Consider the following 21,463-nt stretch of genomic DNA (forward strand, 5'->3'; position numbering starts at 1 on the left):
TCTTAAACACTCGCATATGTGAAAAGTGGGGCAAAAAAGGACAGATCGTTGTACTTCCAGATGATTATCTGGGTTGGGTGATTGTCTTCCAGACAGTGGAGGACAGCAGATGACAAGCTGGAAGTGATAGGTACAAACCTACAAATCGTGGTGACAGGGCCTGACAGTAAGGGTGCTGAGCTATTCCAAGAAACCTTAGTTCTTCTGACTCCAAGATCAGGGAACACTCACCGCCCACAGATGCCTCTTTAAAATAATAGAAGGTCTGCATCTGGGAAGAATTCTAGAGATCATTTGGCGCTGAGTTTTAATTTCCCAAATGAATTGAATGAAGCCTTGAGAGGTTAACTTGTTAAAGGCCACACTCCTGCTTTCTGGTTAAGTCTGCAATGATTTTGGAAGCATTCCTGTTGCACTCTAATACTATTTAGGGAGCTCCTTCAAAGGAAATAAACTCATTTCATATATGCCCCCAGCATGTCACGAAGCTGTGTCTACTCCCGGCCGGAGTCGAGTGTAAAGGTCAGGAGTTCAGGCTCTCGTCCCAAACTGCGGGGACTGGAATCCTTGCTGGGTCCCTTGTGAGCCGTATGACCTTAATCTCCTTCAATTTACTCACCTTATATGCAAAGTGGAGATAATAAGAGTTTTATCTGACAGAGTTGTTACAAGGATTAAGTGAGATAATACCTGCCAAGCCCTCGGTCTAGCACGTGGTGTGTTCACAATAAATTTTAGCCATCTTTTTATTGCATTTGGAAATTACTTGAGATCACTTCCCTCTGTCTCTGAGCATCTAGGCTGAAAATGTTAATAACAAACCCAGAGGTTTGTTGTTCTGACAGGGAGCATGTGAATGAATGGCAACAGAAGAAAGAGAAGAAGGAAGAGAGGGAGGCAGGGAGGGAAGGAGGGAGGGAGGTTGTAACAATCTTAATTATCTGGCCCACATTCTGAAATGTGGAAATGTATTAGGTATTTTTATTATTAATATTACCCCTTTTCTCATCTGTGAAATATGCAGCCAGCAGTCTGATCTAATTACAGGAAAGATCAAGAAGGAAGGGGTGTGTGTGTTTTAAACACTGCAGATACTGTCAGGGGTTTGCTTTATTTCTGCTGCTACGCTCCATTCCTGGACCTCTCAGGCTGCACGTACTGGGTGTCTCTGTGTGTTTGTCACCTGCTACAGAGAGGACAGAGACAAACAGCCTTCCCTTAAGGAGCTTGTGTGTGGTAGAGACAGTTGGCATGGAAGGATTTATAGAACAAGAGAAGCTACAATAGGCCACGTGGTGCAAAGGTTACAAGCATGGTCTCTATGGCCAGACCGCCAGGATTTGAATCCAGCAGTAGCAACTTTGTAACCTGGACACGTTATTAACCTCTCTGAGCCACACTGTCATCTATAAAGCAGAGACAGTGATGATATGTGTGCAATAAGGTTAAGGAACAAATAGGATAATATATGTGAAGGGCTGGCCTGGCATGCTCTTTACTCCTGTCCTATTGCCTGCATCCCAAATGAGTGACACCTCTTGGAGTTCAGAAGACAACCGCTCTGAACATTAAGAGGTGAAACCATCAAGTTTAGATCTTGAAGAAGGAATAGAACTTTTTCAAACAGAAGGAGGAGAGCCATTTCAGGCTTGGGATTAGAAATGAATATGGCCTATTCAGGGGACCTTCAGAATTTGTACAGGAGAGTTCTGAATTAGACAAGTAAGCAGGGACTGTATTTTAGTAAGCACAGAATGCAAAGTTGGACTCGATCCTGTAACAGTGGAAATAACATAAAGGATTTTGAAGAGGAGATTAGCATGGGCAAAGCAATCTTTTTAAACAATTAATTTGATAAATCAATATGAGGATGGAGATTGACACGAGGGAGACCAGTTTGGAGACAGTTGCGATAGTCTAGGCTTTGATGTGCGAAGGACCTTGGCTGGCAAGCTGGAGGGTTAAAGGACTAAAAAAATGAAAAAGAATGAGTATGAGACATAGAAAGAAAGGATCAAAAGGTGACTGTCTGGAAGCAAGTGTGGCGGGGAGGAGATGGCGGGGGGGATGTCAAAGCTACACGCCTGAATGGTAGGAAGAAGTGTCTGTATAATAGACACATGTGCAAGCTCAGAGGGACGGGTGGTTTGGGGAAAAGGATTACGAGTCTCATTCAAGTCTAGCTGCACTTGATCCAACAATAGGACCCTCATGTGGAAGGTAGAATTTGGAGAGGTGGAATTGAAGTTCAGGAGAGGTCAAAGCGAAGGGTGTTTATATACTTGGAACTGAATCACATATAGGCGAGAGTGAAAGAATTGAGAGACAGTGACATTTCTGCTGAGATAGCGTGGCAAGATTAAGGCAGGCTGCCCTGCCAGCCAATGACCCAACATCCTTAGGGCACTGCTGCGAGATCACAGGCGCTAACATATATGATGAGAGCACTTAGGGAGTGGCGTGAGGTGGGGGACTAAATACAGCATAGACAGGGAAAACTTGGTGACTGCGTGATAATGAAGACCCGCTTTATTTTTTGTCCTCTTTCCTAGACTCGCAAAGCTGCAATGGACATTAGACATTTCGCAGATGGAGAGCAGGGAGTTAGGGCCCAGAGAAGCTGAGTGAGTGGGTTTCTCATAAAACAGCTGGAAAATCAGGCCTGGGGCTCTGGCCCTCCACCCCTTTTCAGTACTATTCTCATTTTCAAGGCTGCCTCTAGGGCAAGTCGTGTCTCTCAGCCACTCCCCGGATGTGATTCAATTTGTACTCTTTTTTATGCAAAGCATGCAGTAAAGTGCTGGCTGCTCCTGCACAGGAGGCCTGGCACAAGGACAAGCACACCAGGCAGCTGGCCGAGCACAGGAGGCCACCTCTGCCGAAACTAAATCCCAGCCTGGTGACCTCAGTGCAAGGTCCCCTGAAAAGGAGCACGGGACACAAACCCTGGCACTGCGCCTCCCCCACATCACTCTTTTTACTTGTATTTCCTTTTTGCTAATTAACTAATTTTGAAATCTTTAAAAAAAAATGAAATAAGCCATCTACCCATATTCTCTACTTTTATACTCACGTTAATTAAATAATTAATCCATGGTTTATAATCTCCTTCCAAAAAGATAGACCGTTTTATGTGAAGGAGGCTTTCAATCTCAACCACATATACAGCCGTGTGATTGCAATAATTATCTTTAAAACCAGATAAGTTAAAAACCGAGCAGCTACATTTTGAAAGCGTATAAAAGTGATGTCCCACGTACAAACATTTTGAACAATTTCACGTAATTTTGTTGAAGGGCTAGCCATTAAAGATCTTAACCTTTTTATGAATTCATTATGAAGTCATAGAAATTTTAATACCTTTCTAATTTTCTTGTTGAAGGGAAATAACTTGGAAAATGCCAAGGCAAGAAACAGAGAAAGCATTTAACATAAACTGAAATCATTAATACTTAATGGGAAAACATAATAATCTATTTGGAGACATTTTAAAACAGCTACTATAAAAAATCATCCCTTCTAGGAGACTAGGGAGTTCTTCAAAACTGGTGTTTACATGGTCCTACCCAAAGAAGGACTTGATGGAAATAGGACCTGTAAAACCCAAAGATTAGAAGTGGCTGATGACATTCAAATTAGAGTGGGTCCTTCGTGTTTGTACCCGTGGGTTCCAGGCTCGTGGATTCAACCTAACACAGAAAGACAACATTCAGGAAAAGAAAGGGTGGTTGCAGCTGTACTGAACATGTGCAGACTTTTTTCTTGTCATTTTTCCCTAAACAATACGGCATAACAAGTATTGACATAGGATTTACATTCTATTAGCTATTATATGTAATCTAGAGATGATTTAAAGTATGTGGGAGTATGTGCATATGTTATATGCAAATACTACACTATTTTATATCAGAGACTGGAGCATTTGCATATTTTGGAATACGTGGGAGGTCCTGGAACAAATCACTCACAATACCTAGGGACAACTGTACTTCATTTGAATTGCAGATTTCCTAAAGCTTGATCCCAACTTTGGTTTTCCATGGGACCATTGAGTCACAGCTTTTTCTGTGTTGTTGTTTATTGTTTGCTGGAGAGAAAGAAGTGATGCCCTTCAGGAGTCCTTCCAGTACAGAGTTAACAAAAACCAGTTCTGTTGGCAGCATCAGCAGGCAGAATTCGTTTGCTGAAACCCCTTTTGTTTGGAACCATTGAGGCACGAAGTCAAGACATACATGGGTTAAACTCAATGGCAGGGCTCTTTTGCAAATTTCTAAGACTGTTTCATTACTTCCTGGTTTCTTCTATATTCTATTGCTCTGTTCCCTTGCTGCCCACTCTTTAGCCATCCCAATCCCCCTTTCTGGGCTACAGCGGTGCACCCAACCCATCACAGTCCTCTCTGTCCTGAGGCATAATGGGTAGAGAGAAATAATACTAGACTTGGAGGCCAAATTCTGGAGTCAAATCCTAGTTCCACCTGTAGTTTTGCAATCTTGGGCAAGGTACCTAAGCTCACTCTCTTCTTCCTTCTCCTTCCATTTTAAATGGTTTTTAAATTTTAATTTTATCAAAATAATGCATACACAGTTAAAGTATAAATACAATAGAAGTTCTTTATACTGACCTCCTCTTAAATGATTTGCCTGATTCAGCAGCTCTTTCCTTTCCTTCACTATAACCCACTGACTGATCCAGCTCAACACTAGGTGCCCTCTTGCCCACCTGTAAACTTCTGACTCTACCTGTGGAAATGTTATGTGGACCAAAAGCCAGTGTGTTTGTTCCCAGACCTGCTATGCCAATTGTGCTTGTTCATATAATTATTCAATTCAATTATAAATTATGTAACTGGATGACATATGGGTATATAAAAGAGAATTGCCGTTTCTATGAAAATGTTTTGAAAAGACTCAATGAAGTCGAATTACTAAAAATAAAATGCTGTAAAATTAGATATTTGCAAGATAGTGGTAAAAAAAAACTGAAACAAATCTAAAACGTTGGGTTCTGCTTTGCAATTTTACGTTCTCAATTCCCCTTAATGGAACTGAAACCAGGAAATATAAATAAATGATGATTATAGGTGTGGTTTGTGTAAGAAAGTGCAGAACTGGAAACATGTAGCTGTATTCCATATGCAGAAGTTCTGGTAGTATTCCCATGGGATTTTTATTATATTAAATTAGGTAAGGTTCACATAAAGTGCTCAGCAGTATGTCTGGTATTTAATAAGCATTCAGTACATGTTAGCTGTTATTGTGGTTATTATTGATCGAATAATTGTGCATCCAGGCAATTTTAAAAGAAAAGAGAAAAAAGATAAAGCTAGACCCAATCAATATTTCAAAAGAAAAAAATGGGACAAAGTTTTCAATCCAACAACCAAAGGACCTAAACTTTACTATGATTTTTTTTTTTTTTTGCATCCAAATAACCAAAGGACCAAAACTTCACTGTGATGATTTTTTTGTATCCATATCTGTTGTAAAATTAAGAGGATATTGATAATCACATTTCTGCAAGGTCTAGCTGGGAAAAAAAAAAAAAAAAAACGATTCATTATTGAAAACAAGGCTTTGGCAATCCAAATGTCATCCGATTTCAATTTTAACAACAAATTTTCACATGGCCTTAGGAAGCTATCTAACCTTTTCTTTGGTAAAGATGTTAGGTAAGGATTATGATAAACAACTTAATTAATTTGTCACTTGATCAGAATTACTTTGAGTTCTTTGAGAAAGTACGTCATGGTTATATTTGTATTCTCTCACTGGAGTGTGAGCTCTCCCTGGCTCAGTGTGCCATTCATGCTGCATGAACCTCTCCAATCCTCAGGACTTATCAGGATCAGTGAAATGCTAATTTTTTAAAAATTGATTTTCCATCAAAGCTGCAGACCTATTCACTTATTATGGTGTTTACACCAAGTTTCAACAGGCGAACTGTGCTTCACCACAGAAGGCAAAAATGGGAGGCCAGGTGCGGTGGCTCATGCTGTAATCCTAGCACTCTGGAAGGCCAAGGCAGGAGGATTGCTTGAGTTCAGGAGTTCGAGACCAGCCTGAGCAAGAGCAAGACCCCATTTCTACTAAAAATAGAAAGAACTTAGCCGGACAACTAAAAATATATAGAAAAAGGTAGCCAGGCATGGTGGTGCATGCCTGTAGTCCCAGCTACTCAGGAGGCTGAGGCAGAAGGATGGCTTGAGCCCAGGGGTTTGAGGTTGCTGTGAGCTAGGCTGACCCCACGGCATTATAGCCCAAGGCAACAGAGCGAAACTCTGTCTCAAAAAAATAAGATGACAAAAATGACTCAAGATAAAGTAATGGGATAAAAGGGAAAGATTCTGTTTCATGAGATTGTCTATGCCACTAAATTAAGTCTTAATTCTGTATTCAATCTTTTGAACACAATATAAGAACACGTATACTTGAGATGAGGTTTAAACTCTTATTTATTTGGGTGGCTCTGGCCAGATCCAATTAATTTCTGTTTGTAAAGCAAGCCCCACTGCTGACATTAAAAGTTGTCTTCACAGTTGACCATTGGAGAACATTCATAGTTATTAAATATATGATCATGTAGCAAGTAAGTCAGTGGATATTGATTGTATGAACTGAGCCTAACATCCTAAGTATTTATTACATAAAAATATATATAGTAATAACAATGAGTTAGAAGATATGGTCAAAGCCTTTAAGGAGCTATATACTCTATTACTATTACTGGAAAGTGGAAGAAAACACTTTTCTTTAGGAGACAATTTATAAAATCAAAAATAAATTGAATTTACTTTTCTATCTTATCAGATCCTTAAATAAATAGCTCTTTAAAAATTTCATTTAATTCAATGCCTATTTATGTATGACACTAAACTAGGTTCAGAGAAGTCAAAAAGAGAAATTAAAACTGGATCATCTCTGTCTGTGTTCAAAAGTTTACTGTATGGTTTGGGAGACAAGTGTTGAACTAACCAATATGCTTCAGGGAAGTGTGGAGAGACAAACCAGACCAGGGAAGAGTGTCCAATACCTGAGTGTCTCTCATGATAATGTCCTAATGTCGGGTTTCCAGATACCCTTAAGAAATTGGCACATGACCTTGCACGGGCTTCCTATTTCAGCCTTCAGGGAGACGGAGGAAAGAGCCTGTTGTGCCCACAGTTTTTAAGGAAACGATTTGATAATAATAAACCAGATAGCTTAAAAGCAATCCCTGATGAGAACAATCCCTGATACAATCAATGAACAACTTAGCAGAGTGTCATAAAAAATGAAGAAGCAGATGCTTTTGACTTTTGGAATAGCTACTTTTTTCCACCCCAATTTAATTTCCTCCCAGGATTAAGTGACAGAATACATAAATAATGATAATATGCTGGATAAAATCAATTTTGTATGAAGGAAGATTTTGAGTTCTAGCCTAAACAATATTCTTATCACTAAGCCATGAAAGTGCCACCTTAATCATGCTGCTGTTACATGGGTGGACAGGTAAATATAGAGCTGCAATTATAATAAAGCGGGTAAGAGCAGTGGATTACGTATCAAATCCCAACCCGTGGGGATCAGTTGTACTGAAGGACCTGTAACTTATTGATGAGGTATATAAATGACTTATAAATACCTTCATCCAAAATGCAGATACTACTAAATCAAATAGAGCTGCCAATACCTTATACTAGGAAACTCATAACAATACAATTCAAAAATGCCCTTGGATGTATTTTTAAATCATTCTAAAAATAGAAAAGCATTTCACTGATGCAGGTATAAACTGGTATATTTTGGCACAAATGAAATTTGCTGAATGATTGATTAAAAAGGCAATTGCCAATAAGATTTTTGTCTCAATTAGGATTAGCAAAACAATATTATAAATGAGTCACATTGAGAGTAGGTTATTTAAATGGAGAAGGATAGCAGGACAGAGAATTAATCCTACCACTCCTTAAGCCACACCATCCTTGAAGACTTGTTCAAGTTTTAATCAACATATTTTTAAAAGGCATGCAGAGAGCAAAAATTACATATATATTTATAAAATAATACAGAATATACATTCATATATAGTATCATATTAAATATTATATGTTATAGTAAAATATATGATATAATATGCAGTATATAATATATTACAGTATGTTATGTATTATATATTTATAGTGTTCTTTAAGGGAAGAATTGGAGCTGTGTAACCCAAAATGCCAAAAGCTAACTAGTCATATAATTACATTCTCTAGAATTGTTCTCAGAATGAACTGAGGCTCCCCTGTCCCCCCCATAAGATGACTGAACAAGAACAAATACACTGTGTTACATTTGGCCGACTTCATCTGGCAGAAAGAGACCCTTCTTGTTCATCATGATAAGAACCCACTGGTTCAAGGAAAACCCCAAAATTTCTTTCTCCCAGCTCTTCCCCACAGAAAAGGAATACCATTAGTTCTGGATAATTTAAATATCCATGAGATTACTTCCTTCAGAGCCACCTTCATTTACGCTAGATTTCAGCTCATTTACTCATCCAAGGTTCCCAAGCTAAGATATCCAAGAGAGGACCACTGACACTCGACGCTGGGAGATGCACATGGCTTATCTGTCCTGAGTATCAGTTTTACCCAAAGACATCTTTGCTAAGTACTCAATTTTACACAAAGATTTTAAGTGAACATATAACTGTATATTGGCATGTTGCTATGTTATGGAGTAGAAGGCTGAGAATCCAGGGAAATCGTCTTCCTTGTGATGGCCGTGTTCCCACCATCCCCACCCCCGTCCCCAGCCCTGTCCACCCCCCATCCCCCATCCCCAGCCCTGCCACAGAGGGCACAGGCTCAAAGCTCAGCCTTTCCTGTGGCAAAGTTTGAAGGTAATGCCAGGTTTCCTAATAAATGACACCAAGCTTGTCACCTCTGCATTAGCCCACAAACACAGGGGATGATGTATTTCGTAACTCCACCCACGATTTTCCTTGGTATTAATATGAAGAAAATATTGGAGGCTTTGAAGCATCTTTGTATAGAAAGTTTTGTAAATGTCTTTGGATATGGTGGTAACATATGAATTTCCTTCCTCTTTTTTTTTTTTTTCCCCTAGGATGGGGGCCAGTAAATTACTTGCAACCGGTAGCCAGACTCAGTGAGTAACCTCCTTTCATAATATTCCAGTCTTGGGTAGGAACAGAAAAGCAGAGAAACAGCCAGAGTATCTGAAAACCTCACAGTGTTGCTTTTCAGCACCTGTTCTGTAATGAAAGCCACCACAGGAATGCACAGCCTAGGTGGAATGTTGGAGTGTATAAAAGTCTTGGAGGAAGGGGAGAGAAGCACACAAACCATGACCCTTCCCTCGAGGAATTTACAAAGGAAACCAAGGCTTTGCAGATAGATTTTGGCTATATCTAGCTTGATGAATAATTAATGTTTATCCCATTTGAAAAAGTTTACCTCTTTTCCTATTTTTATTTTAAAAGTATTTAACACTTCTCTGGGACATTGGACTATATTGTTTTATTTTCCACAATGTCTTCTTCTATGAATACAGTAAAACTGTATTGATTCAAATATTGCTGATACATAATTCTTGAGAATTTGATCTAGGTTAAGATGAAATGAACGTTTGAATTGTCTGCAAGGAATGGATTTGCTAAGCGAAATAGAGGGGACACCTGTAACCCAAGCAAAAAAGAGTGCATCGTTTTTATGGCTTCATCCAGCATGTAGTGGTCTTTAGGCAAAAAGATTCAGCTATAAAATAAGGATACATGTCATTAAATAGATGTCTCCTTAGACAGACTTTATTGACAGATCATAGCTTTGAAAGCAATAAAACTGCATTGCTTCCAATAAATTCTGACTTCCATATTCAGGCTGGCTTTTCCTCCCCACCTTCCCAAATCATTCCAATCCAATGAAGTTCACTATTGTGTAATATGTGACTATAAGAATTTAGTAATACAAGAGAATCAATTCCTACTATTGTATTTAAAAATTTACAAATAGAAATTTTAATTTTTTGGATGTTTATCTGTAATGTTGATCACTTGGGTGACAGGAGTTACTTCCATCAGAAAAATTATGTGTCATTCTCTCTCCTTTTTCATAATTTCAAATAAGAGGTAATTTCTGTTTCATTTAAAACTCAATATTTTCACAAAGCAAGCAAGACAAATTTCCAGGATAATAGCCAAGATTTGAGGTGAGGGGAAAAAAATCAGACTATGCCCTCACTGGGGTGTGTTGAAAACTAGGAGTGGTAACTGAGTCATCATCCATTCATTTATTCTTTTCTTCATTTAACGAACACTTAGCCAAGGGCCCTGCTTATCGCATCAGAGCATGTAGAGATAAATAAAATTCTCTTCTTGTCTTCTCGTGCTGGCAGCCCCTAAGTTAACACAAAAACGAAGACAAATAATATCCTCACGTGATAAGTGATGTGTTATCCCAATAAGCAAAGTACTTTTGGAACACAGAGAAAAAGCCATTAAATCTGACCCAAAGAGTCAGGAAAATATTCAATAACAGGCATAACCCTTGTGTTGATTCTGAAAGGATGAATACAATTTCTACAAGTAGAGAAAAAGAAGGACAGCGTTTCAAGCCGTACTAGCAAGAGCACGGAGACATAAAAGCATATGGATTGCTCAAGGAAAACAGAGTAGACAGAGTTAGTTGTAGAGCGCTGAGGGGTTGGGAGAGTGGTGTGTGGTCTATATGTAAAGGTGTATTGCTAAGAAAAGATGCCCTGTGAGTGGTTAAAACAGCAATTGGAGCTCAGAGAAAGAAAGGTTTGAGAGTCATCTGCATAGCGTACAAATGTGAAGCGAGGAGAATAATTAAGACCACTCAGGGACAAAGGAGACCACTTTATCAGCTTCTTCTTGAGACAGGAGAAAAGGAGGGGTGGGGGGAAAAAAGATAAGTTTGAAGATGGATATAAAGAAATTTGAGGGAGATTGCGCCGGAATTCAAGCTTTTATTTTCTTTCCATTATACCGTTGGATCAGCGTAGGATGTACAATAGGAGGATACATGTTTGAAATCTAACTCAGCCACCCACGAACACGGGCAGGTCACATAACCCCTCTAAATTTCAATGTTACCACCTGTACCATGGAGGTAATAGTAACATTTAATTTATAGGTCAGGGAGCTTTATAATGTATGTGGAAGCACCTTATAAACTGTAATGCACTCTGTACCGAAAGCAGCCTGACATGGGTGCTCCACAGGCTCCACAGGCCTGCTGGGTGAGCTTGATGAGCTCTTGCTTATAAAATAGGAATAAGCCAGGTGTGATGGTGCACACCTGTAGGCCCAGCTACTCAAAGGTCTGAGGCAGGAGGACTGCTTGAGCCCAGGAAGCACTTTAAGGCTTCAGTGAGCTGTGATCATGCCACTGCACTCCAGCCTGGGCAACAGAGCAAGACCCCGCCTCTAAAAAATAAAATAAATCAGAATAAGGATAGCAGTACATGGCTTACACAGGCTACTGAGATTATGACAGGTACCATGTATGCACATATAAAGGGTGCTCTATAGATGGCAGCTATACAGCTATAGATTATGATCCTCTGTGACTAGGAGCTCATCATCTCTGGGGAAAGAGAAAAAATTACAATGGGGAATGAAAAGAAGAAAGGGACATGTAAAAATGTTTTTGAACAGAATTAAAAGCCCATTCTTAAAACATGACTTTGCAGGTACAGCCACACCTGTGCACTCCGGAGCCCCCAAAACGAATGACTTGATGATCTGGGGTTGGGGAAGATGAAAGCAGTTACACTGGTGACTGAGGGCTTGTGCCATTGAGGGGACAGTTGGAAGATCTGGGGTCAGTGCAGATCCCAGAAGCATGGAGGCCTTGTGCTCCAGCCTCAGCACTGGTGTGGCAGAAGAGTGCCTTTTCTATTCAGAGTCGGCAGCCTGTGATCCTAAGACTCTTGTCATCGTCAAGTAAGCGAGTGGCTCACTGAAAAGATGTCCACAAGGTCATGTGCTGTCACCATCAGCTAAGTTCCCGCTGTGGGGCTACCGCTCAGAGTAGGACAGCCTTCAGCCAGACCCCTGCCTGACCCTCCTGCCGTCTCACCTTCCCCCCTTAGTTCACAGCCCCTACCCCAGCTTATTCCCAGCCTCCACTGCCACTTGAGTTTTAGTTCTTCCCTGGCACACAAGGCAGCAAGTTTTCACCTCCTCTGGAATAGAAAAGTAGAATTTGAGCCAAATAAAAAATAAGCCAAAAGGGGTCTGTAACCCTTAAAATTTAGGAACCACTGACTTAGATGTTAAAGTCACTAAGACAACAAACCAGTGCAACTATCTATTTGAAAACAAATAGATCCATTTTGCTAATGAATGAATAAACTTTCAAAGGTTGCTAAAAAAAAAAAAAAAAAAGCCAAACTGCATGCTACCTGCCCCCAAGCCTTCAGCACCATGTCGAAACCTCATGCCAGAATTTGCTGTTTGTGATGGGCGAGACTGTATTGCCTCCCACAGCTGGGAGTCGGTTATCCCATCAGCCACTAGGAAAATGTCTAGTGTCCTCTTAAAATGTTTAGTGAGCCTTGGGGACCCCGAGAGAGAGCTGCCAAGCTCTATCTTGATAGTTACTAAACTTACCTCAGAGGGAGATTTGAATGGCTAGAGCTCTCGTCCTGAATTTGCCAAATGGTGGTAATAAAGAAAATATAGGCTGTATCTTACACATTATTGACTCCTATTTTAATTAATGTGAGACACATTCCTCATTTGGGAGCACGGTTGATTCACTCAGTCAGTGATTGTTACATTAAGGACACACGAAATGCAAGGTGCTAGCTACTCGTCAAGATCTTCGGAGATAATGAATGTAAGCATCTCCCGTGAATAATATCTGAAACATTAGGAGAAGCCTATCAAATTCAGACAAAATTCTAGGTTCTTGTGAATATACAACTCCAAAGACTCAATAGGGGTTGGGGAACCCAGAGCTTTGCTTTTCTTTCTTCGAGCTTAGCTCCCAAAGCCCACTCCTCTGTGACCACCAACATGAATCACACGAGTCCCCCTCCAAGCTCCCTGATACCTGTACATTTCTTTCAGTCAGCGGTGGGAACCTGCTAACGTGGACCTCGCCCCAGGACACCTTAACATCTTCATTCTACACTTGGTACTTCCCTACACGGCAGGAGCCATGCTGAGGTCTGGCTGTCCCTGCCGTCTCCATGGTAGGAAGCACCAAGTGATGCTTCTCCTGGTTGGTTTGAGACAGAGCGTTCTCCCTCCCTTCCACTAACACACAGCAGTTTTTTTCTTCAAGGTGTTTTAATCTCCTGGTGCACTGCCAGCCAGCCCCCACTGCCCTCTGCAACTACCGTTTCGTTTCTGCTTGGTTTGTGTGCACTCTTCCTTCCAGAGCTGCTCAAGGAAGCAACCCAGCTCTCGTTAAAAATTAACGCAGAGACAAACATCTATTCATTTTATTTCTGTAGCCCTAACAACACCCTCATTCTGTTTCCTCCTTTAATCAGCGTGTCTCCCATTTCTAGGTGCTTTGTATATTTTCTTCTTTACTCTCATTTCTACCTTTACTTATCTCACAGGTGTCAGTAACCTGGGGATACAGTCTTTTGGTTCATTTCCAACTTAGAAACACACAAGACTCATGTCCACTCAGTGGCAAACTCAAAATCAGGAAAAGGTGTGTGCAGTGGCATTTCATTTACATGCTTTCCTCGTTGTTTTTTTAAAAATCCTTCGCCATAGTGAAACTGTTTAATTTGGGCCAGTCACATGAACCCTTGACGGTAAGAATACTGCCCAGATTAGCATGTCAGATTTGGGAATCTTGATAAAATGTGCAAGGCAGAGTCTAAAACTTGGATCTTCTGACTCTGGATCCTATACCTCCGTAGGCTTCTATTTATAGAGACTGAAAAAGAAATACTTTTCTTCTGCGTTATGAGTGGAGAGTAATTCAAAATCATTTCTTAGGGTCATTGAACTGAGAAATGTTCCTTGGAATTTCATGAAGAAAATCTTCAGGCAGGGTTTATGCACCAGCACAAGGATACCATATTCAAGGGTAATACTTTTTTATATATTGATAGCAAACTCTCTCCCAGAGTAAGGGGCTGCTTTTGTGCACAAGCTGCAGTGCTGTGTGATTTTAAAGCAAAAGTTGCTCTTTGCAAGCTACTGCCGGTGCCCACGTAGAGTGAGTCCACACACCAGCTCTTGTACCCTAGAGCTTTGCATTCAGTAAATGCGTCCTCCTGGGCACAGTTTCTGGAAAGGACTGTTGTTTACCTGTATTCAGTGTCATTGCACTCAGGGAAGGAGGCACATCTCATATTCATGAACACAGCAGAGTGCAGAGATGCGGGACATGAGTCGGGACTGCAGCCCGGTGCAGAGCACGGCTCAGGGTATTTTCTAGGGAACACACTGCTGGTTCCTCTGTGCTCAGCTTCTCTGGATAATGAGACGAACTGAGAAGAAGGTGCTCTGGTGCTAGAGTCAAGGTCAGGATTGTTATTGAGGTTAGAATGCAAAGAGGGCAGTTGCCTGAATTGTAAGGGTGGTTGTCTGGCAGGCTGCACTTCTGCTTGCCTAGGGGCATGCTTCTCCTTGTCAGTCTGAACATTCTCTTCTGTAAATCCAGGATTACCAAAGCTGGTAGGAAGGGATAGTTAGAGACTTTTCTACAGCCTTCCTGAGCTTATGTGAGCATTAAGCCTTACAAATCTTATAAGAATTGATGAACATGATGATATTTTTAAAAAATGCAGCATAAACCTTCAGATTCACAGCCTAACAATCTCAACTGAAAAGTCCTTATCCTGCAGGGGGAAAAAAAATTACTCTTTCCCAGCTTTATGTACTCTCAGACCTACTCTAGGTTTTCAAGCAGTTTGTCAATTCTGTACAAACTGGGGCTGTTTTTCTTGCATGCATAAAAATAAACCGTGGAGTTGTTGGAGTCTTTTGCTTTTGCAGGGAATGGGGTTGCATATTATTATTCTTGTGTGGAAATAACAAAGAAAAAGTGGCATCCCACAGTTAATTTAGCTATTCTTTTAAATGTTTTCTTGGTACCTGAATTACATGAACATATCATTTTAATAAGCTGATCTGCAAGTGCTTTTCCCCTTCTCATTGAGGTGCAAAGTAATCTGGAGAGTCAAGGTTTTCAATCTTTTCCTCTTGCATTAAAATGATCTGTCATTTCCATTGTGGCTACACCCAAAAGTCAATTTTTTTGCTCTCGTTAAAGTGCCCTATAGAATAATTTAGTGGCGATGAAGACAAAATTCTTCTCAAAGTGTAACTACTCCCCTTGCTGGTGTACTGTGGCAATGACATTCATCTTTGAAAATTTAATCCTGATTCAGAGCAGGGGTTTTTTTTTTTGGTTTTTTTTTTTTTTTGGATATTTTGTTTTTGGTAATTCTTTATGGTTTTGAATTTCACAATAAATTCAGGCTTAGTCTAATAGAACTGGATGCATTAATGTTTTCATCATACATCAAGCTGGCTAAATATATAAAATATAAGAAATTTTAAATGTTTCTTATGCCTAGAAAGTAGGGAAACATTGTGAATGGTGTTTAGTGGTAAAATTTTTTTTTCCTAAATAATAGAATCTCTTAATTTTAAATTGGGGTACAATTCATATGCAATAAAATGCACAAATTTTAAGTGTTCAGTCCAATAAATTTTGAGAATCATGTATACCTCTATAATGGCCACCCAAATCAAGATTGAATCTCACACCCTAAACAGTTCTCTCATTGTCCTTTCCAGTCAATTCCAACCCCTGTTTTCTCCATCCCCTCTCTCCCTGCATTTCCTCCCAGGGCCCAGGCCACCATTTTCTTACTTCTATCCCCATAGTTTAGTTTGGCCTATTCTTAGACTTAACATAAATGGAATCACACAGCATGTACTTTGTAAAAGCTCCTCTCACATGCCAGTTTTTGAGTCGTTACATATATCAATAGTTCATTCTTTTCTTATTGCTATGCAATATGCCATTGTATGATTATACTACAAATTATTTATCTATTTGGGTTATGTCCCAGTAAACTCATAAGTAAAAAATACTGTAAATCAAAATTCATTTAATGCCCTGATAAACCCATCATAAAATTAAAAAATCATAAATTGAAGTGTTGTAAGTCAAGGATTGTCTGTGTATGTTTTTATTTCTGTAGAATAAATACCAAGTAGTGGAATTGCTGGACCATAAGGTAAATGTTTAACTTTAGAAGAAACTAATCAACAATTCACCAGCAATGTTGAAAGTTCCACCTGCTCCTCATCTTCATCAGTGGGTGTGAAATGGTATCACTTGTGGCTTTAATATACATATCTTTCTGATGGCTAATGACATTGATCATCTTTTTACATACGTATTGCCTGTATATTTTCTTTGGTGAGATGTCCATTTAGTTTTCTCCTCATCTTTTTTGGATTGCTTGTCTATTGTTGATCATAAGACTTCTTCATATATTCTTTGGGACATATGAATTCTTTGGGATATAAGTCCATGGTGAGATACATGTATTGTAATATTTTCCCAGTTTGTGGGTTTGTCTATCAATTTTATTAAAAGTGCCTTTTGGTGAGCAGGAATTTTTAATTCTGATAAAGAGCAATTAATTATTTTTCTCTCTGTGGTTAATGCCTTTTAGTATCCTAAGAAATCTTTTTTTACCCCAAGGTTGTGAAGATATTCTGCTATTACTCAAAAAGTGGCAATAGCAACTTTTTCTACTTTTATTATTTTTAATTTTTACTTTTTTAATTTCAGCATATTGTAGGGGTACAAATGTTTAGGTTACGTATATTGCCTTTGCCCCACTTGAGTCAGAGCTTCAAGCGTATCCATCCCCCAGATGGTGCACACCTCACCCATTAGGTGTGTATATACCCATCCCTTCTCTCCCCTCCACCTGCCTGGCACCCGATGAATGTTATTACTAATAGCAACGTTTTAAATTAGGAATAATAAGAACAACAGTTTTCAGGCAGTTCTAGGCATATTTATAATGACTAAAACACAGGGATGTCTCTATAATTTTATAAACCTCTGATTACTTGTCAATTTTCCAATGTCTCCTTGATTTATCCTCCTTTTTTCTAAGAAATAGAAAGCAGAAATAGAAATTTGGGTGTTTTGAGAATTGTTAGGCTTGAAGTATTAGGAAAAATCAATGTCAAGTTTGAATGTCCCATGTATGATAATGACTTTAGATAACGATCTCTTTATTACAAGTGATTTTATAGCATTATTCACTGTCCTTGAGCAAGGACTTCAGTTCCAGGGAGCAGACCATACTATTCCTATTGTTAATCTTCACTTTTGCAACAAAAAGATGATAGCAAATTATCAAACTGCCCTCATATTATCATCTATTGCATATGTTGTTTTAAATGTGTGAAATCTTTAACATCCTATATGTAGTATCTATGTCTATGTACATAAATATAGATCGATGTAGATATAGGTAATATACATATAGTATATACAGATAGATATAGTGTGTATATATATAATGTATATACAGATAAGTAGATGTGTGTGTGTGTGTGTGTGTGTATATAAACATTTTCATCACCTTTACCAAGATAATGATCTAACATCACCTGGAGATTAAGAAAGCTCTGATAATATTTATTGCTTTGATTAATGTTTGTTGATCCATACTGTGTGCTAGGCACCAGATACACAGTGGTGAACAAGCGACCAGGTACCCAAGTTCCAGGGGTTTCCTGTCTAACTGAGGGGGGCGTTGGCCAAGTAAACACTAGTACTGTTTTAGATATTGTTAGATGTTCTGCAGGGAAATTACAGGGTGCTGTAGAAACAGTAAGAGGGAACACTTGTTTAGGGAGGCCTGCCTGAGCAGGTGGCATCCGTTCAGAGGCCTGGACGCAGCGGGACCCAGCCATGTAGCAGACGCAGAACATTCTGTGCAGAGGAGCAGCAAAGGTGAAATCCTTGGGCGGGTAAGAGCCACGTGTTCCAGGCCAGAGTGGCAGGATGCATTGAGCAGAGGGGAACAGGGGTGAGGCAAGGCAGGAGAAAGAGGCAGCGGTGAGCATGTAGGCCGTGCTAAGGGATGATGTTCACGAAAACCTTCCTGCCTTTCAGGAGCTTAAAAGCCAAGCCACATTCCTTACCAAAGAAGCATGGGGTGTTTCTAGCCAGAATAATGGGTATTCAGTAATATTTTTGTGTAGAGTCCCAGAAGCAGCTCATATTTATAAGTGGTGACTGACAGCCTGTGGCCTGGGAAGACCACGGTCTGAATTCTCAAGAAAGAGGTCCAGGGAAGGGTGAGGCAGAGAGGTGGATGCTGACCACGTGGGTTTGAATTTCGAATCCACATAAGGGCCACAGGGTGCGTGTGCATGTGTGCATTGAAGAAGTTAGTAGAAGGCCAAGAGTCACACCAATAGGCTGAAGTCTTGAAATAATGTCCAGGACTTAGACTGAGACCCTGTAAGGAACACCAAATCTCACATACACTGGTCAGTTATACATCATTCCAAAGCAGGTAACATAGACTAGAGAAAAACTAGAAGTAGGGAATTCCTAAAAGGGGTTTAAAAGAGCTTGTAAAAATTATGCAGAGTGATAAAAGAAAGGAAGGCACGGAACCAAGAGTAATTGTGCAGACTGCTCTACCAATTGGTCAGCCTAGTCTATTGGAGCATGGGAGCCCCTACGTGAACCTCTCTAGGACTTGGATTTTTCGAGCCATTGTTGCTTCCAGCCATTAGGAAGTGTGGACAAAATATGCTAGCATGGATGCCTTCCCCACAGAGTCTCGAAGAGAGGCCAGGGAGTGACTGGAAGCTCCCGACAAGGCAGGCAGGTGAATGAGCTGGGGGCAGGGCTCGGTGTCAGCGTCCTCTCCTTGATTCCACGTCCCCACCACTGGCCGGGCAACATGCACCTTCCTTCTCAGACACCCTTGCACTCTCCCAAGGCTGCACAGTGCCTACACACACACACACACACACACACACACACACGACTCCTTCTCTAGTGATTATTCAAACTTGGGAAAATAAAAAGTACATTCCTTCACCCTGAAAATACTGGAAGCCTTTGAAAGAAATGAGCCAGGATGACTAAACATGGGGCATGAAACTCCAGGACGGCGACCTTGCAGCAGAGACAGAATGCAACAGTTATAAAAGTGTCTTAACAGGAAAGTCAAGGAATTTTAAGACCTTTTTTTTTTTGTAGCTTTGGGGTCAATTTCAATATCTGCAAATGACAGTAAATAAAACCTAGATTTAGGAAGAGGCTCAGATGGAAGCGAATATTCAGGAATAATTAACTTCATAGGTGGGAGTCAAAAGAGCCAACGTAGAAATGAACAAGTAAGAGATGCAGAGCAGAGCCCTCAGTGAAAACGGGAAAAGAGAGAGATCCTAAAATAATGGCAAAAACCGGAAAAGCAAGAAAGAAGAGTGTCACAGAAATAAAGGTCAAGAAAACATCTGGAATGTGTTATTCATAGCGTTTACTATAATTGAGAAATCTATGAGATGTAAGCCAGGGGAAGTGTCCCCCCAGATTTTATAATGCGTATACAGAAAATATTTTTCATTCAATCATTGTTCAATTTAAAAAAAAAATTTTTTTCAGGAAATGGACTCTATTTTTCTTTCATAAATCCTCTAGTTTTCAATTCATTGCTTTTGAAATCTAGAAGTCAATCTGTGGATAAGCTTAGTTGTTTCCTAATAGAGTAGTTTGAGGGTCTCTTTTACAGCACTGAATGTATTTCTGTTGAGTTGGTTGCAAAAACATTCATTTTAACAGATCTGCAATTCTTTAAAAGGTTTTTCACTCAATGTATTAGATGTTTTTTCATATCTCCTGAGGCTAAATTTGGCTAGTTGATATCACTGTGGAATTGGAACACAGGAGCATAGAACTAATTTCCTCATTTGACTTTTAAATTAGTTTTGTGTGTGTGTATTAACTAAAATTGAAATGTTTCGATTATGAATAATGCCGAGATGAACTGGTACACTCCATTGACTTTAATGAAGTGCACATGTTCTTGCAGGCTTGTGAATGACGGCATGGTTGCAGAGTTCCTGAATCTTATTATTTAATATGTGCTGCACTCACATATTTTATTTATGATAAAACTTACCACAATCATAGCTCTTTAATTTTATAAACACAAGTGAACTTACAATTTTTTTCATCAATTTTTCCAAGAGATTGACATTACTAAGAGTGTGCCCAACCTGTTTTTACGTAAAAGGAAGAGTTGACAATCAATTTATTAAATTCAAATTAGCTAACGTTTTCTACCTGATTATCCTATGAAAGACACTGTGTCAAGAGATTATTAATTTGCAAGGAGCAAACAGATCATCTAGGTAATTGAAACTTTAAAATGAAATTTTTGATCTTTAATGATCATAATAAAATGTATGTAATAAGTTCAATACCAAACAACACCTGCTGGTAATATATACAAAACAGAGAAGCAACTAGAAATTCTGAATAGTGATATTAATTGCACAGTACCTTGAGTAAGGCTCTTTGCTAATTTTTCTAAGCCAAGGAGACCTTTTTTGAGTTAAATCTTTAGAGGTTGTTAGAAGAGTAAAATATGCTCAGATACTTATAAGTGTATTTAAATTTCTCGTCATAGATCAGGGCCTCAGGCTCAAGCTTTGGTTTTCTTGTTTGTTTGATTATTTTTGCTAATTTTTTCATGTCAAACAAGTAATCAAATGATAAAAGGATATTTTAATTAACAACTGTTCACTCAATAGTAGAAGGGTAAATGACGCAATAATTTGTAAGTGTACCAATATTGTGTGTTAAAGAGCTTTGAAATGAATATTATATTCAGAATGTGTAACATGCTCTGAAAATTAGCTATCGCTATAACATGCACAGACTCAGCAAATGTTATGCTCCATACAAATTCATGGAATGAGAAATTATGGGCACCACTCGTTGAAATTGGATATATTACATGGGTCATGAAAGTCCTTACTAGTTGAATCATACAATCCTTTATTTCATAAATGACAGAGTTTAAGTGGCCCTGCCCAAGCTCATAGATTAAGTGAAAGAATTAGATCTAGAAGGCACTCCACTATCCTGGCTTTATGGAGGTTTATGACAGAGGTAACATGTATACTACAGGGTAGCCTAACATCTTGCACGCTGGAAGTTTCTATGTGCACATGATCTAATTTAATACCCGGTTTCATAGTCTGCAATTCTTTGACAGATAGCTGCTAGCTACAATTTTTAGCCCCATGTCTGTAACTGTGGAGGGTAAAATCCATTTATCGCTGTACATTTTTGTTTTGCGTTGCTATTTTAAAGAGCAGAGGCAAGGGTGGTCTTGCCAGTAGAAGACAAGCAATCTAAGCAGGACACAGTATGCGGGGAATTGTTGGGAAATGCCAGATGCTGGGA

At 39.4% G+C, this 21,463-nt stretch overlaps 1 protein-coding gene across 1 annotated transcript in view; it reads left to right on the forward strand.

The window, feature by feature from the left end:
• Positions 1–21,463, forward strand: part of CHST9 (carbohydrate sulfotransferase 9) — a 201,690-nt gene that overhangs the window by 96,547 nt on the left and 83,680 nt on the right. Inside the window, exon 3 of the mRNA XM_069468155.1 lies at positions 9,099–9,140. Within this exon, the coding sequence (XP_069324256.1) occupies positions 9,099–9,140 (42 nt within the window). The remainder of the gene's footprint in view (positions 1–9,098; positions 9,141–21,463) is intronic.

This window comes from Eulemur rufifrons, chromosome 5 (genome assembly GCF_041146395.1).
Source record: "Eulemur rufifrons isolate Redbay chromosome 5, OSU_ERuf_1, whole genome shotgun sequence".
Taxonomy (NCBI): domain Eukaryota; kingdom Metazoa; phylum Chordata; class Mammalia; order Primates; family Lemuridae; genus Eulemur; species Eulemur rufifrons.